This window comes from Podarcis vaucheri, assembly GCF_965113315.1.
Source record: "Podarcis vaucheri genome assembly, chromosome: 2".
Lineage (NCBI taxonomy): Eukaryota > Metazoa > Chordata > Lepidosauria > Squamata > Lacertidae > Podarcis > Podarcis vaucheri.
In genome coordinates, this window is record NC_138760.1 from 110,618,292 (window position 1) to 110,636,619 (window position 18,328).

At 45.9% G+C, this 18,328-nt stretch overlaps 2 protein-coding genes across 2 annotated transcripts in view; one reads left to right on the forward strand and one right to left on the reverse strand.

Annotated features, from left to right (window-relative positions):
- Window positions 1–175: 175 nt before the first annotated feature.
- P4HTM (prolyl 4-hydroxylase, transmembrane) overlaps window positions 176–18,328 on the forward strand; it is a 29,058-nt gene continuing 10,905 nt past the window's right edge. Inside the window, exons 1-4 of the mRNA XM_082210187.1 lie at window positions 176–926; window positions 2,828–2,909; window positions 14,613–14,803; window positions 15,383–15,479. Coding sequence (XP_082066313.1) covers window positions 606–926; window positions 2,828–2,909; window positions 14,613–14,803; window positions 15,383–15,479 — 691 coding nt within the window. The 5' untranslated portion in view covers window positions 176–605. The remainder of the gene's footprint in view (window positions 927–2,827; window positions 2,910–14,612; window positions 14,804–15,382; window positions 15,480–18,328) is intronic.
- Window positions 4,523–11,233, reverse strand: LOC309525353 (secreted frizzled-related protein 5-like). Its single transcript, XM_082210924.1, has 4 exons — window positions 10,838–11,233; window positions 7,432–7,601; window positions 6,568–6,654; window positions 4,523–5,125 (listed from the first exon to the last, which is right to left on the reverse strand). The coding sequence occupies exons 1-4, from the start codon at window positions 11,179–11,181 to the stop codon at window positions 4,809–4,811; spliced, it is 918 nt and encodes a 305-aa protein (XP_082067050.1). The 5' UTR covers window positions 11,182–11,233; the 3' UTR covers window positions 4,523–4,808.

Consider the following 18,328-nt stretch of genomic DNA (forward strand, 5'->3'; position numbering starts at 1 on the left):
GGCACTCTGTACATGTCTAGGAGCACTTTACTCGAGTTCCAAAAAAGCGGGGGGAAGCTCAGGCTAAAATGTCATGTGTGATTTTTAATAAAGTATTAGTAGAACTAGCTAATTCACTTCGCTTAAAATAAGCCTTCAAACCAGCCACAGCTCTGTCAACAAAAAAAACTACGTCAGGACAGCGCTGGACGTTCTGCCCTTATCAAAAATGGCTGCAGTTTCATATTCATCCGTAAGGGGGGGGGGGAAGTCGGTGCCCTTCCTCAAAATGGCTTCCCATCACACTGCTAGGGGAGGAGAGGCAAAGTTGCCAGGACCTAAAATGGCCAGCAGAGCTGCTGAAGCCAAAACACTTTTTAAAAAATCCCTTATGCAGGCCAGCACCCTCTCGGACTTCGTCCTGGCCAGCGCCGTCCGGTCGCCTTCCCTCCGCTCTCCTCCCCCCCCACCACCTCCTGGCCAAACTAACGGGCCCGGCCGCGCGCTCTTTCGCCGTGCGTGATGACGTAAGGGGAGCCCGCCCGGAGAAGCCGTTCAGCTGTTCGCGGGGTGGTTGCCGTGGTAACGGTGCCCAGCTCCCAGGCCGGAGCGGGCCGGGCCTAGCCATGGCTGCTGCGGCGGGGGCAGCTGTGGCGGCGGCGACGGCGACGCCGGACGAAGACTCCCGCCCGCTGCCGGGGCCTTCCTTCGGGCGGAGGGCCGTGTGCTCCCGACCCTACTTCGTGGTGCTGATGGTGTTCGCGCACCTCTACGTGCTCAACGTGCTGGGCTTGCTGCTCTTCGTGCACATCAGCTCCGACGACGGGGAGACGGAGCCCGGCAAGGAGGGACCCCCGGGCCCCGCACAGGACCCGCCCGCGCCGCCCTTCTCCTCCCCGGGAGGAGGCTCCCGCCCTCACAGCCTGCCTCGCCTCGAGGGCATCAAGGCAAGTAGCGTCCCGGAATCTCCTTTTTGCGCGAGGATGGAAACAAGCGCTGCTGTTCTCGGGGGGTCATTCAAGAGGGCAGGTCCCCCTTTGGCGGCTGTTTTTAAAGTTTCAAGGGTCGGGGCGAGTTTCCCCCTTTCCTCGACCCTTCAAAAGGAAAGAAAAAAAACTTCCCTCCTCCCAAGGCTTCTGTGCAAAAAAGAGCAGTTTCGGGGGCGATTACCCCCAAATTATTTCTTGCCCTCCCAGCTTTCAGCTGCCATATATCCGTATTTGGAGGTGTGCAGCAACATCCTCGTCTCACGGTGATTATTACAATCTTTTTGCCTCCTTGGCTTTTTTCTAGAGTTGCCCCTGTGGGTGTTGTGGGTGTTGTTGTTGTGTTTCTGTTTGTAATGGGGCTGCAGGGTTGTTTTTTCAGGAAATCGACCGAGGGGTGTCAAGTCAACTCTGTTCCTGTAGAAAATGTTACCCTACAAAGGGGGGGGGTCTGGAAATATACATTATTTTATATAATATCCCTGTCCACTGCTGCTGCAGCCCCGACAGGGGCCGGCTCCTTCTTCGGAGGCTGCTAGTTCTGATAAGTGGCAAGCCCTCGTGGATCTTTAAAAGAAGCATAATGGGCTAAGTGCCGTCTAGCCCCTCCATGGTGATGCTTTCCCCAGCACGCTGATGCAGTGATATGAAAACTTTTTGCACTTGCTGAGTTTCTGATTTTTATGCGGCTCTTAACTGTGTCAGGGGAAGGAAAGTTTTCGCCTCTGTCCCCCGCCCCATTCCTGTTACTTACCCCCCCCCTCCAGTCTCAAGGGACATCATTGCACAAGTCATTTAGGGATAATAGGCATAGCGAGGGGGGGCAGTTGCCCCCCTCCGTATTTTATTTTATAATGGAGTTATTTTATTTTTTAAAACTTTTTCTTGCCTTTGCCTTTAAATAATTTGAGCAGTTGTGCATTATTGAGAGAAGTACTTAAACTGTGGGTTGAGTTTGTCTATTTGTGACGGCTAGGATTGATCTACATTGGTACATCTTGGTACATAATGTGATGTACTATAGACTGGCCTGATGTGGTCTGTATTGATGTTGGGTTGGCCTAATAAAAGTTAGCGCAGTATACTAAATTCTAGAGTGGTATAGTAGGATCTAATATGAGCAACATCAATATGACTTTATTGTAAATTCACTAGGCTGCAACTTTGTCTGTTCCTTGGTCCCGATTGGGATTGCCTGCCTTTTAAAACAAAAAGCACCACCAGCAGCAACAGCTAGAATTTATCGATGGACACGTTCCCTATGCTGTTGCAATGGAGGTTAATTTTGCTGCCAATATCCATTCTTTAAAGAAATAAAGCTCCTATATTCAATTTGCACAGCAAAAGAATTTCAGTAATTTAAAAAGTAAAAGTTTAAAAAAATACTTTTAAAAATCGTAGTCAAAACTGTGCTGGTGGGTCAGCAGTAACCATTCTCTTGTAGCACCTTGTGGAATTTTCAGTTAGATGCCAGGGAACAGAGTGTCAGTTAATGAATTTTGAGTGCTAGCAAGATTGTTATTCTCTCGTGCACACACTGTGACGGCGGATGAGTAAACTGTGCATTTATTGTGCAGAGAAGTGATAATGCAGAAGAACCCTAAACCTTCTGTGAGGAGTGCTGCTTCCACACTGAGCCTAGAACTGTATCCTGTATTTGCTAGTAGCTGATGCCATATAGTTTTGAACCATGTAGATGAGCTTTGTGATGGTTTGTATTTCAGAATTTGCTATGTCATGATTTAGCAGGCCATTGTGTATGTAAAGATACTGACCACAGGCCTCCAATGATACCATATACTGGAGCTAACTATATTTGGTGTATAGCAGTTAAAATTAATTTATTTTACTTTCTTTTCAAGGTGGGCCATAAACAGAAGGTGGAGCTGATTCCTAACAAAATCCATGTCATGAAAACTCTCAGCTTGAAACCACTCCTTTTTGGTAAGAAAAAGAGGCTACTGGAGATATATCCAGATGACCTATTGGTCGAAGAGGAAATGAGATGTACCATATATCTAAGTTTGGCAGCTTCTTATTGCCTCATCTTTAGTTGCCTTTGGGCACAGAAACTCTGTCCCATTCATGACAGTAATTATTACTGTGGCTCCCGAGCACATGTGAACATCCTTTACAGCAGTAGTTTGTTAATTTTTCAGACCCAGGATCTATTTCTTAACCCCAACTGATATTGATTTTTTTTTTTTTTACTATGTACTATGGTCTTTCACCTGCTCTCTCTAGAGCAACCAGGTGCAAAAGAAGACAAGATTCCTTTGCCTTTAACCGCTGTGTAGAAGAGCAGATTTTGCCTCTTTTTCATGCAGGAATGCACAAAGTGTCAACAGCTGAAATTTCGTAAAAACTCCACAGTTCTCATTGCCCCTCCCTTCTTTGCTCCTTAAGAGAAAGTGGGTGGATGGGGGTGGGTACAAAGATAGAAAATGGTGGTGTGACACATGCTTGACTCCTCTTACATTGGTGCCTGACTAATCCATTTCCACCAGTTGTAGATCAGTCTTTACTGGATTGAACTGGTTACGTCAGGGAATAGTATTAATTGAGGGTTTACAAATTGCAGTTGAGCTTGACAGGCAACAATAATTTCTGTAGCCAGCAAGAAAATACACACACACAAACACACATTTTTCATCCTCCTCTTGGAAGTTCTGCTGTTGTCAGCTGTTGTCAACATTGCCTGATGAATTAGTTGTTTCTGAACCACAGCATTGCCTGAGGCTCAGAACCAGCAGCAGTATGACAGGCACTCCACAAAAACACATTTAACTTGAAGCGGGAGCTCCTAGCAAGCACAGTTATATTCCACAGGTTTTGTTTTTGTTTTTGTTTAAAAAATCTGTATAAAAGATTCCTGTGTTGTTAATTGAGTTTTTTCAAAGGAAAGTCTTAATGAGAAACTAAACAACTTTCTTGTTAAATCCTTTTAATGCAACCAGCATTTTTAAGGAACACACACTGCTGTCATTAGTTTCTAAATACATAGTATTCATAGCTTGCAGATCGCAAGGGTGTCCCTCAGGCAGTGTGTGGGTTTTGTTTTTTTACATATTTTGTGTAAAACTGCAAAATAAAATGTCCTGGAGTGAGGGAAGGATGGGTGATGGCAAAAGCCTGATGGGTAGAAGATGAAGGGGAGTCAGGAGCAGCTTGACAGGTCAGGTGGAGCTGTCACAGTAGCTTAGCCTGTGGCAGATCAGCCTAGTCATTGCCACTTACCAGTAGTGGGAGGAGGTGAGGTAGCAGCAAGGTCAGGGCTGTGCAGGCAGACTGCTAAAGCCAATGGTGCCCCCATCAGTGTACCCATTCAGCCCCAGCCTAGCTGCCACTTCAGCTCTCCCAGGAAGCCATTGCAACACTGCTGCCACAAGATTATTGTTGAAGCTCTGGTTCCACCGGGTGAGCCATTCCTGCATGGTATGGATGAAAGAAGTGGCCAGGAAAGTGGGTTTGCAGGAGATGAAGTGAACAAACCAGCCTATTACTATAAATACTTGTGATTTGTTTCCTGGTTGCTGTGCTTCCCATGCAGCAAAGAATCCAGCACTGCAGAATATCTGCAATGGTGGACAAACTATCTTTCAAAGAAGCTTGTGAACCATTACTGACTTTCTCGTTGAGAAGCCCCAAATTAGGCTTGTAGAAAACTCCAGGGCTCCTCAGAGCAGTTTGAAAACTACTTTCTTGGTGCAGTGGTGTATGATTTTTACTATGTAGACTATATCTATTACTTTTTAAACTCTGCTCCAGGTATGCTGAAGAAGACCTTTCAGATACAAACAAGAGAGCATCTTTCTATCATTTCATACCAGAGCTATAAGCAGTTCAGGCCCGACACTTGTAATGTTTCCATCGCCGCACAGCAGCCTGTAGATTTCGGTTCCTCTTGTGCCATGCATAGGCCTTGTTCACCACCACAACTTTGTCATTCTGCACCTCACCACAGATCAGATAGACGCCTGTGTTTGTGCCTCTCATAATGTTGTGTACACAGGTAGCATCTAAGTTCAGCCACTGCTGGAGTTTGGAGTGGGTTTCAGTCTTCAGAAGGGGGCCATGCTTCAGAACTTCCAGCCTGGAGTCAAGGTCAAAGTCAGCAATGGTGGAGGTCTTGTTCTTCCTGGAAATCCTTATTTTCACAGCTGGAACAAATGCACATTAGACTAGAGACATCAAACTGCCAATAAAATAGGTAACTAGCTGCTTTCTCACTGTTTTAGTGATGCAAAGAATGAATGCTATCCACTGTCTTGCAACCTCCACTAGGGGTAGAAAACTTTTGACCCACCAGCAAGCATGGCTAATGACCAGGGATAATGGGAACTGTAGTTCAGCAACCATTGGAGAGCCAAAGGTTCCCCACTCCTGGTGATGTACACCTTTGTTCCACACTTCTTGTAGCAAGCTTAGACAAAGGTTCTAGTCCAGTGAAATTCTCATATCTCCAAAATTTATTACCCAGTTTCTGTTACAAAAACAAGTTCATTTTAGGAAGATTAGTTTAGCTGATGATCACTGATAACAAAGATGTCCAAGCATCTTCTCTCTTTCTTTCTCTCTCTTTCTGTCTCACACACACATGTACTTTGATAATTTGCTTGATTTTTAAAGCACTATGTAAGATCGCCCCGTGTTTTCTGTGTATTAAAATAGTGCTAGACACTACCACAATGCACTTTTAACTTCAACCATTAACTTTTCATATTCATGTTTTAATAGGAAGCAGGTGGGTGTTCTGCTGGAATTTAAGGAGCCTGCTAATTTTGTGAAGGTTTTCTGGTTGTCCTTTGCTATAGTCTGCATAAAGGAGAAAGTTAACTCCCTCTGACCAGCTTGCCATTTCTCCATAGCTTTAAGGTAGGGGTAGCCAGTGTGTTGCCCTTAAGATGTTACCGGACTCCAGCTCCCATCATCCTTGACTATGTTGGCTTGCGCTGATGGAAGCTGTAGTCCAGCAGTCTACTCCTGCTTTAAGAGAAGAGTGTGTGCAAATGACAGGGGGTAGGTGGAGAACGGGTTTGAACAAGTACGAAGGAACTCATACTTCCAAATAGTTCCTGCAAATTTCAGAGCCATGCTAGAGATCCAGAATCATACTCCCCACATCTTCAAATTTTAGAAAGTAGAAGTCAGGAATCGGGGGAGTGATCCATGCTCAGATTGTGATGCTGTGAGAGCTAACTCTCCCCACCCCATGTTCCCACTGAAAGTCCCCCTCCAGCTACTATTTCTCCTATTAGATAAAATGTGTGTGTACACAGCCTGTTCCCATAGCTTCTCCCTAATGGAGAAAATTTTAGCTTGTGAGGAGTGCACATTTGCATTAGGAAAATGACATGGGGCCAGAGACTTAATTCTCACCCTCATCTGCTTCCACTGTTGTAATCCCCTCTCCCCTAGCAACTGGTATTTGCCAAAATTTATCGAGAGAGGAGAACCAGACATGGATCTTTGTTCTCTCATCCTGTTTTGCCCTTTCTTCTGTAGCTGAAAATGTGGTGATCCAATGGACTTGTATTCTGAGACTAGAGGACTGTTTTCTCAGACCGAGTGGTTAAGAGGCAGAGAGCAGTGGTTTACTCACCAAAATCATTGGTGCAAAGGTTTTCCAGGATCTCCTTGGGAGAGTTGGGTTCTTCAAGTTCACAGTCCCTGCAGCTGGCCTGGGGCACTGCTGGAACACATAGTAAGTTACTGAATTCATTTGAGCCTAATGTAACCCAGAGAATTTTGGGTTCTCAGGGTTGCAGATTTTGTGGGGTTGGACTAGATGACCCTTGTGGTCCCTTCTATCTTTGCCATTCTATGATTCTAGAACAGGCATAGGCAAACTCAGCTCTCCGGATGTTTTGGGACTACAACTCCCATCATCCCTAGCTAACAGGACCAGTGGTCAGGGATGATGGGAATTGTTGTCTCAAAACATCTGGAAGGCCGAGTTTGCCTATGCCTCTTCTGGAAAATAGGTCAGTTGCTTGTTATCTTGGTGGCTTCATACACTGTGTTCAACTCTGACGTGAAATAATTAGTGTGACTTTGGGTAAGTCTTTATCTCTCAACTTTAAATAGGCAAAAAAATTTTTTTTAAAAAAAAGATATAATTATTACCTCCCTCAGGTGTCTGCCAAGAGCCTTTGTAATAGGGGAGGCTATGAGGAACTAACTTCAGAGGTTACTTTTCCAGCTCTAACTGTAAAATCTATGTTCAAAACCTCAGTACAGTTTTGAATGGTTTTTTCTCAGTTTCCTGATTAAAGGATGTTGGTACTTCATACGCTTTTTGGCTCTTACGGGTTCCTCTGAATTGAGAAAAAGCCAAACATAAGCTTTAACACATAGACTCCAAACACCCTTCCACCCTCCCAGCTTTGTGGATTTCTGCCCAGATTGTGCGGTTGTGTCAGGGTATATGTGTTCCATGACAAGTACAAACAGCAAAGAGCCTTACTTCTCCTGCTCGGAGCACTTTCATCAGTGATTGAGGAGATGCACAGCTCATGATCTTCAGGGAATTTGTTACAGTTCAGGATTTCAGGCCAAGGGTAGCCGTAGCAAGCCATGACTGGGGCACAGCTATTCCTGACAGCTTTGCACAAACTTTGGCAAGGGTAGATGAGCCTAGAGAGAGAAAGATGAACTCATTTCAAAACTTTGTGAGCAAAGTTGGACGAGAAGACCCTCGGGGTGCCATCCTGTTCTACAATTCTATGATTCCAAGTACCTGTTAAGCTACCCCAGAGCAACCACTGGCAGCTAAGGGCAAGCCAGAGGTTCCCCACCCTGCCTTAGTCTCTGTTTACCATCACTGCTTCCGCAGTAGTGTAGGCAGGGCTGAGTTGCTGACCTGGCTTCCCGACACTTGTGTCGCTGCCACTTAACTAGGGACAGGGAGGCAACAGAGAGTGCAGTGTGGATGCAGCAGTGGAGACAGTCTGATGCTTCTTCCACTGCGCTCATACCGAGCTCCCCACTGCCTTCCCTTCTCCCTCTCAGTAACCTGCTGTGACGTGTGACTTTGGGAAGCTAGGTTGGTCACACAACCCTCCCCGTGTTTATAGTAAAACAAGAACAAAAAATTGTTTGCATTAGTTAGAGGGTATTTCAGTGTCAGCCTTGATGGGTTTGTTTCGGAGAGCAAAGCATCATTTTAATAAAACAGGTTTGAACATTAGGATAAGTTTATTCATTATTAACAGTAGGCCAACACTGGATCCAGTTACCTACAGCAGGTGGGAGGGGCTCTCCTTTGCTGGAGGCCCTCAAGCAGAGGTTGGACAGCCACCTCTTGGGGATGCTCTAGCTCTGGATGTTCTGCATAATGGAGCAGAGATGGGAGCAGGCCCCATCTTGCTCCATGATTCTGAAATCATTTGAAAACTTGAATAGTTTTGTATTTTCTAAAAAAAATTAAAAAAATGTCCAGTAGTACCTTAGAGACCAACTAAGTAGTTCTGGGTATAAGCTTTCGTGTGCATGCACACTTCTTCAGTTTCCCCAGCCACTCTGGGCAGCTTCCAACAAAATTCCAACTTTTAGAAGACATCTGAAGGCAGCCCTGTTTAGGGAAGCTTTTAATATCTGAAGGACTATTTTATTTTAATATTTTGTTGGAAGCTGCCCAGAGTGGCTGGGGAAACTGAAGAAGTGTGCATGCACACAAAAGCTTATATCCAGAACTACTTAGTTGGTCTCTAAGGTGCTACTGGACAATTTTTAAATTTTTTTTTACTGCGTCAGACCAACACAGCTACCTGCCTGTATTTTCTAAAATTAGCATTGACTGCTTGACCCACTGCAATGTGGTATCATTGTTGTTCATTCTGATAGCAACATTCTGTTGTTTACTAACAGCAATCAGCTATGCTCAGATTTGAGTTAAGGGTTACTCAGGTTCCCCATATGTTTTGTAGACCATCCCCGTGATCCTCATTGTGATTACCCTTGAACCAATTTGCACTGAATGGAAACACTTGGGACATATCAGATGCCCTCAAGCTTAGAAATTTAAGGAGCAAGCATCTTGCTTAGTGTATTGAAGGATGAAGCCAAATTCCACAGTAGATGGGGATAATTCCGTCCCCTATCTTCCGGCATTATGCGTTATGTTACGTTACGTATTCCAATGCAATATTGTTACTGAGCTGATAAATGTTCATTTTCTTCCAAAGAGGAGCACATTGTTCTAGCTTTTGTGACTGTCATCCTTGTGCAGGCAGAGAAACAGAGCAATTAGTATTACAGAGTTTTAGCTTGGTTTTCCTGCTGTAGTGCTTGAACCTTTAGGAAGGTGCCTTATGTCCAGTCATACCATTGATCCATATAGCTCAGCACTGTGCACTGCCTGGCAGTCCGTCTGCATCTGTATAAGCATTTCTGAATTGAAGGATCAGCATCTGAGGCCCTGCTCTTTGGTCTGTTGGTAAGATGCATAAAGTTGCTGGTGTCATCACATTTATGAAATTCTCTCTCTCAGGAAATAGGTACATCCCCATCTTTGTTTACCTTTGAGAGAACTCTTAAGATTTTTGTTTTATTTTAACTATGTTTTAAATCCTTGCTTTTCCTCATTTTAAAAGGAGCAAACCGCTTTCTAAAAATGCCCCCATCCTGGTGTTATATAAAGATGTTTTGTTTTGAATCTCTTGTACACCACCTTGTTAGAGCAATGTGTCCTTAGTGGGGCTTTTAAGTTCTTTACTTACTTGCTTACTTACTTACTTACTTACTTACTTACTTAACAAACAAACAAATCTAGCTCAGTGTTGTCTGCAATGACTGGCAGGGTTTCAGAATTTCCAGCTGTGTGTGCATGGATCTTTGGAATCTGTTTTTTCAAAACACATTTTTCTCTTGCGAGAAAAGCTTGCTCATCTAACACCATTCCAGATTTGACTGATTGATCAATTGAATGATCGAATCCTGGGCAAACTGATCGGTCTTGTCTTGGTGCCAAAACAATAAAAATGTTGGTGCAAATTGCACTTTGGGTATTCTTCAAGTAGTAATCTATTGTAGAGCAGACAGCAATGTCTTGTGCTTGTCTTAGATTTATTGAGTTAGCTGATTGCAAATCACACTGTGATTTTGAGAGGAGCTGAGTCATCAGCAAGGCAGTTGCTGGCTCTATTCACAGAGTGGCTGAAGTGTTTACATATAAATTACACACAAGCATTTTTACACAAGGCTTAAATGCGCTTATCATTATCCATGACTTATTATGCCAAATACTGCAAATGTGGAAGAGGTATCAAATGTAGCTAATACTGCATTTACAGTCTCATTGCAGATTGCTTGAAGCCCAAACTCATTTAAGTCAGCGTATGGGAAAATAGCCAGAGCATGTAAAGGTAAAGGGACCCCGGACCATTAGGTCCAGTCGTGACCGACTCTGGGGTTGCGGCGCTCATCTGGCTTTATTGGCTGAGGGAGCCGGCGTACAGCTTCCGGGTCATGTGGCCAGCATGACTAAGCCGCTTTTGGCGAACCGGAGCAGCGCACAGAAACGCCGTTTACCTTCCCGCCGGAGCGGTACCTATTTATTTATTTGCACTTTGACGTGCTATTGAACTGCTAGGTTGGCAGGAGCAGGGACTGAGCAACGGGAGCTCACCCTGTTGCGAGGATTTGACCACCAACCTTCTGATCGGCAAGTCCTAGGCTCTGTGGTTTAACCCACAGCACCACCCGTGTCCCTGGAACATATAAAGCAAAGGGCAAAAGGAAGATTCAGGATTGGGGATGTGGGAGATGGGATGTCCATGCAGCTATCTCAAGGTCAGAAGCTGGTTGGGGTGGAGGGACAAGATAGAACAAGAGCAAATGAAACTTAACAGTAAACTCTGAAATGCCCTTACCTGTCCAGGCAGATTGGGGCAAAGAGGGAGCAGAGGAAGATCCTGGCATCCGGATGGCACTCTCTGGCTAACAAGGGCAGCCAGCTGGTGGATTGCTGGATTGCTTCAGCCATAGTCTCATGGTCCAGCAGGTTGGGGAGTCTCATCTCGGTGTACCCAATGTCATAACACAAAGCCATGCTTCTTGGAATCGATGTGCATCTGGAAGAGCTTCTTCTGTAGTTTCCAAAACCCCCCGGGAAGTCCCAGATTAGCAGATAACCCAAAAGGACAAGAAGCGGCTGTTGTGCGCCCAGCACCATGGGATGGTGGTGATGTGCTGTTTTCCTCATATCTCCGAACATTGCCCCTCCCCAGCAAAATGTGGCCGATTAAAATTCTGCCTTCCCAAAGGGGAATCTAGACTGAGGGGTTTCCTGGTCGGGTTGTGGTTTATTATAGCAGAGAGGCCACCCCTGTATCCGTGCATTCTCATTAAGCTCCCCTGTCACTGGGGTTTTTGTTTTCTTCTCTTTGCCAGTGGCCCCTGATTGTTTGCCTTTTTTCAGAGGTTTTGGCTTAGGCTAGCAGGTGTTGAAATGAGGGCAGTCAAATCAGCTTGAATGGTTCCCCCCTACCAATATCTTGGAGTTCTGATTGAATCATTGTTTGAGACTCCCTCAGGCCCACCCCCTTGCCCCTACCCAGGGATTAGTCATTATTTTCTAAACACCGCTTGTTTTCCTCTCTATTGTGTTTTGTGGCAAAGCAATCACAAAGTTAATTAAGAGACATTTGTTGAGCTCTAGCCATTGTTTAAAGAGGCAAGGGGGTGGGGAGTGCCAGCCCCACGGATTCTGGTTGTTAGCTGTTTTGGAGGCATTTCCCCCCAGTTTGGGTAGTTTTAACATTGGGGGTCATTGTTTACACACAGGATGTAATTGGCAAACTTTTTTATTTTCTAACCATGCCACAGGAAATTAATTGTGGATGGTGGTGTACTTCTTATTTTGGCATGAAGTGAGCTGCTGTGAAACACGAGTGGATAACTCTATTCCTGGGTAATTGTCGAAAACGTTTATTGTCATCTCATTGGAGTTTAATGTAGGTCTCCTAGAGCCTTAGGGGGCTTTGCTTGTTGTGTTGGCTCATTGTTAATTTGTTTTATGCCACTCTGACTAATAGCTGGGGGTAGCTGAGGAGAGGATTACACACTCCTTGTAACAGAAAGCATTCTCTGTTAAGGGTTAACGTGGCCATAGCCAGTTGCGTGCTCTGCTTTTCTGTTTCCCATGAGGTAGGTAGCAGTCTTTCAACTTTCCTAGCTCTGCGCCAAGTAAAATCTCAGTTAAAATTTTTATCAAGATGCACGAGGAATTCATCTTTATGCATCTCACTTCTTCAAATGTAGATTAGGAGATAAAATGCTTGGTTTAGATCTGAGTTCAATTTCTGCATCCATCAAGGAATTGCAGAAGTTGCCACCCGCAAGCCCCGCTCACCAAGTGGGAATACAGTCACACCTCGGGATAAATATGCTTCAGGTTGAGCATGTTTGGGTTGCGCTCCATGGCGACCTTGAAGTAATGGAGTGCATTACTTCCAGGTTTCGCCACTCGCACATGTGCAGATGGTCAAAATGACGTCACATGCATGCGCGGAAGTTGTGAGACGCGACCCGCTGCCGTGTCTTACGTTATGTTCAGGATGTGAATGGGGCTCCGGAACGGATTCCATTCACATCCCAAGGTACCACTGTAGTTACGATCAGGGGTCGGCAAGGTTTACCTCGCCTGGGCCGGTTCACTCCAGCAGAGATCCCTCTGTGGGCTGGATTGTGCGTGCGTGTGCGCACGACCGCGATTTCAGGCGTCTGCGTCTCCACAGATACAATTTCTGGCATCGTAGAAGTGAGTCCCTGCACCTTGGGGCGCTGGTTTAGTGCAACATGCGGGGACTTGCTGAGCGGCCAGCTCAGATCAGGGGTGGCTCGTGGGCCGGTTAAATGACCCCCGTGGGCCACTTGTTGCCTACCCCTGGTTAAGATGCATTTCATGGGATAGTCTTAAGGATGGACAAAATAAAAACAGCAAAGCAATAAAAAGTGCCAAATTTTAGTAGTGCCTCTTGTTTCAATCTTAATACCAGGCAGAGGAATTCTGTATATGCTCTTGGAGCATGCAGTGTGCTTGCTCAGTGTGAGAGGGGAAAATACAGAACACAGGATATCCAAAAATGGCTTTAAAATTCCAAGCAAGCCCCAAGTGTTCTTGGAAACACTGTCAAAGTTCATCAGTGAGCTAGTGATGATGCCCACATGCTGCCTACACAGGGGGAGAGCCAGAGAACCCCTTAACATACTCCTGCATTACGGAGTGGTATTCAGTGGACGTTTCACCCAGACCTTTTGAAATTAATGCCCCTAACTTAGCCATGTTCATTAATTTCAGTGGTTCTCTCTTGAGTAAAACATAGCTGAATACCACCCACAGTGCAGCACCCATAATCCACCAGCCCTGTGACTCAGGCAGCAGCAGCCCTTACCACTGCCAGTCCCCAGGCATCCCTTCTGGAGAGGAGTCAGATTCCTCTCGTGCTGCTTACAACAACAGCTTGGGGGCACAAGGCAAGGCTGGGATGACGAACCTTTTCCAGCGTGGTGCTGCATTCCTTTATGTGTGGGGTGGGAGCAGCCTGCCAATGACGCACATGTCCAGAGGCAAAACACTGGGCAGACCACTGGATGTGGCTGTTCTCTGTACAGCAAGTTGCATTCTTCCAGCCATACAGCAGTTAGAAGGTTCTGTTATCTCTCCTTCCTTCATCCAGGCAAGCAAAAGGCATCAGAGTTCAAGAACACATTCCAGCCATGCCAGACCCCTAGAAGAGGATGCTGAGCACAGCTGGGGATGCGTGCAACTTGAAGATGGGGGCCTGTGGCCTGGGGGAAATCCCATGGACTAGACAGGCAGGCCTGGTGGACCACCCTGGTCCGGAGGATCCTCATCCCTGCATTATCAGTCGACATTTATTTGCAGTCAGCGGACCGTTAGAATGTTTTATAACATCTCTGGTTTTTATGACATCCTTGTGTTGAGACCCACCCACAGAGCACCCTGGGCAGGAGGCCTGCAGAGAAGAAACGCGACCCTCTTGGGACAAGGACAATAGACTTTTGCCAATGAACTGAAGGAGCAGCACACGCAGCAAGTGGAGACATTGACAGCAGCCGCCTCCAGGGGCTCACTCAGTAGGGCAAGAAGTAGGGAAGCAGGAGAAGGAAGTTTGGGCCCCATCAGGAGAAGCAAATGTAGCTCCATTCACATGCTCGGTCAAAAGCAATTGTGTTAGGGGCAAGAGAGGTTGAGACTCCAAACCCACAGGCAGTATAATCACCACAGAGCACTTCCCTTCCCCATCCCCTCAAGCAGCAAGCAGTTGGACAAATCATGGAGCAGTCATATTCCCCAGCCCAAAGTATAGATACCAGGAGGGGATCTAGCCAGGTGGAACAGCTTACATTTCACGTGCAGAGGTCCCAGGCTCAAATCAGGGAAATAATCTTTAGGCAGGCCTCCTCCCTATGAATTGAAAATGTTTTTGGTTTGGCAAGCATGTGGTTTAGTTCCCTGTGTCTGTTTTTAAATTTTTCATTGATTCTATCAAAGATGGTGGTTATATGTGTATTAGTTTCTTGTTAATATTTTTCCCTTGCAATGCAAAAATGTTAAGAAAGCTGCTTGTGTTTTTTGGTGTTCACCTTTTGATAAACAAATTCACTTTTCTCTCCTGGTAGAAATTCCAGACTTCCTGAGTGAGGATGAATGCAAGTTAATTATCCACTTGGCTCAGCTGAAAGGGCTGCAGAAAAGTCAGATTCTGCCCACAGACGACTATGAGGAAGCAATCGAAATGATAGATATCAGCCAGATGGATATATTTAATCTACTGGACCACAACCAGGATGGACAGCTGCAGCTCAAGGAGGTATTGAGAAGAGCATGGGTTGATATTCTTGATTCATAACGCCTAACATTTATTCTCCTTATTGGCAAACTCTTAGCTGTCATATCATTGAATCCCAGCTTTTCAGCATCTGTTCTTGTTTGTTTAGGTTTCTTAAATGCACTATTAACTTCTTGCTCCCGTCATCTCTTTGCCAGCTTTCTTGGTTTTCAGTTACTTTTCCAAGTTTTTGAATATTAAAGTTGGACAATTGCTAGAATATATAAAACTTACACTCGCTTATATGTGGATCTTAAACCTTTAACAACATTTAATTAAACACAGCTGGATTGATTGCCAAATCAGGCTGGAAAAAAATAATTATCTGCGCCCTTACCATTCTCCAGTACTTTATTGTCCGCATATGGCCAGATGTAGTGCTAAACCATAGTATAAGTTCTATGAGAATAAGCATAGGCTTCCCCTGGACTTTCACCCACCTACCCTGCAACACAGTACAAGTTCTCCCAAGTACAGTATTTGTGTGTGTGGATATACACTGGATTCAGTTTTACATTCTCACCCATAGTTGCCAAGAAAGCAAACTCTTTGTAATTTCAGGTACTGACACACACCCGTCTAGGAAACGGCAGGTGGATGACACCTGAGAGTATCCGGGAGATGTACTCTGCCGTGAAAGCAGACCCAGATGGCAATGGTGAGATTAATGCTTCCTTCTGATAGACTGTGCATTGTAGCTGTCCTAATTGTTTGTTTGTTTTGTTGTGTATATTAAGGATGCTTAAATGCCCCAATGGATGTGTTGCTGTGTATCTTAATGATGTGTTGATTGTATAGTTGTAGGCCACTTAGAAGCCATTTGGGCATCTAAGCAGTATATAAATTAATAAATGATTATGGGCATGTGCAGATCGGGGCTTTGGTTTCTGCATGAAGGGGGATTCCGTGTCATTGGAATTGTGACCAAGAAGGCCCTGCTGCATCTTTCCACCCTGCCCCATAAAGGTAAAGGGAAAGGGGCCCCTGACCATTAGGTCAAGTCGTAACCCACTCTGGGGTTGCGGCGCTCATCTCACTTTATTGGCTGAGGGAGCCGGCGTACAGCTTCAGGGTCATGTGGCCAGCATGACTAAGCCTGGCGAACCAGAGCAGCACACGGAAATGCCGTTTACCTTCCCACCGGAGCGGTACCTATTTATCTACTTGCACTTGGATGTGCTTTCGAACTGCTAGGTTGGCAGGAGCAAGGACAGAGCAACGGGAGCTGACCCCGTCGCGGGGATTCGAACCGTCGACCTTCCGATTGGCAAGTCGTAGGCTATGTGGTTTAAACCACAGCGCCACCCCGCCCCATAGCACACCACAAATAGAAAGAAGCTTCATATGGAGGGAGAAAGGCATTGCCTGAGGCAGGCTGGGCAAGGTATAAATGCAGCGGCAATGTGTACAGAGTGCGTACAAAATCATATATTTGTTTTGCTTCAATAGTAAAAGAGTTGCCTGGAGATGTAGTATGCTTCTCCGCATGCACTCCACCAGCACAGAAGGTCCACTCTTTTGAGACAGTGCCTTTTTGTCTGCTTCTTGCTGGGCAGTTGGAAGCAGAGGTCAATTTTCTCCATCAGATTTCCCTCCAGCCCCTCAGCTTTAGGCTAGTGGTTCGGTGGTTCCAGGAGCCTTCCAAGCATCCTGCTGGCCTCTTCAGACCTCCTGCTGCCCGGATGTGCGCTGCGATCTCTCCTGCTCTAATTAGAGTGCCTTCAAGTTGAACGCCTCTCCGTTTCCTAATCAAATTAAGTCAGCGGGCAGAGTGCACCCACTCACTGCCAGGTTGCCTGATGATCTGCACGGCCCTGGAGAGGTTGCTTTGGAGTGGGAAAGAGCACTTTGGTGAATGGAGGACGGGGCTCCAAATCCGGTGTGTAAGCCCTCGCCCTGGTGCCCTCTGGGCTTGTGACGTCTTTGGCAGAGACCAGGGAGGATGCACTGTTTGGTTTTTTCAGCACTGTAAACACCACTGAACTAAAGAGCTTCAATTAAGGTCTCGGTGCCCCGTCTAGGGTGTCCTCACTTTCTGAGGGCTGCTGTTTCCATTGTAAGCAACGTGGCAGCAAGAAAGCCAAGGGTCATAACCTGGATGTGGTGATAGATCATGGAAGGCTGAAGCTGATGATGGAATAGTGGGTAGAAAATGTGTGCGTGCACTGGAAATAAAGGATGATCATGGCTGTCCTAAACTGACCTCTCCTCCCAAATCTATTCCCTTTGCTTAAGGGAATTAAGTGTAGACTAGGACTGTTGTTCTGTTCGTGTTTGTGTGTACATGGCAATTTGCTTAGAGTTTAGCGTCTAGAACAAAATTGGGGTTTATGTTTGTTTTTAAAACCTTTAGCCTTTCTGGTGGGGAGGAAGCTGGAACAGAAACATGGAAGTGTCTGTAGGACTCCAGCGCTCAAGGGCAGTGCTGCTATAACCTACATTGCTGTCCTGTCATCTAAACCTCTAATCATATCCCTTTTTCTCCAAAATATCTATTGTGCCCCCAGTACTCCCTAGAGAGGCATATTTGTTTGCCCAGTACACAGAGAAAGCATTTGGGTGCTCCCTATATATGATGCTCCAACTATAATGCACATACAATGGTAGTTAGTTAGCCGGAATTGAAGCTTTCAGTATTTCTCATTCATTGTTAGACTTGCCAGTTTCCTTGTTACTCATGTGTGCACAACATTTGAGCCACCAATGCCAAACTTGCAGTACTGAAGTATAGGACCAATTCAGATATCTAGCTTATTATGCCGAGATACGCACAAGTCTTGTGCCTGAGGACTCTGTCCTTGCAGAGCCCCTTCTCGCCTCCCTTCTTCATGTGCTGTGGTTGAACACACACACACAGATTGATTAGCCATATTTTCCTATTATATCTGAACCAGGAAACGATGGTTACCAGGTTCAGAATAACCAGAAACTTAAGAACATCAGAAGAGCTTTCTGGATGAGGTCAGTGCCCCATCTGCGTCCTCCATCCTGTTTGCACGGTGGCCAAACACGTGTCTTTGAGAAATCTGAAGGCAGGACCTGAGTGCAGCAGCACTCTGCCTGCCCACTTGTGATTCCCAGCAGCTGACATTCAGAGGGATGCTGCCTCTGACTATAGAGGTAGAAACAGCCTGGTTGGTTTATGATCCCGGTTTGTTTTGAGCCCTATAACCATAGTTCCTGGTTTGGATGCAATGGCTCATTATGGTTACTTAATCCAGGACGTGTTCAGTCACAGTGCACTGAGAAGGGGAAGGGGCAGCTCTGCCAGAGTGACTGAGGAAGCCACCTATGATGCCAGCCTGTGCTAGCTGGCTGTCCCACCTAGTCACCTTTTCCTGATGTGTCACAGACAGTGAGAAAACAGGCAAAGAGGCAAACCGTCAAAGCCATGCACTCCAGCAGGAGAGCACATGTCTCTCCTTATGTGACTCACGCACACTGGCAGCTTTTGCTTGAGTGGACAACAAGCAGTGGTGAGCCCCCTGCTTCCCCAATCCATTTGGG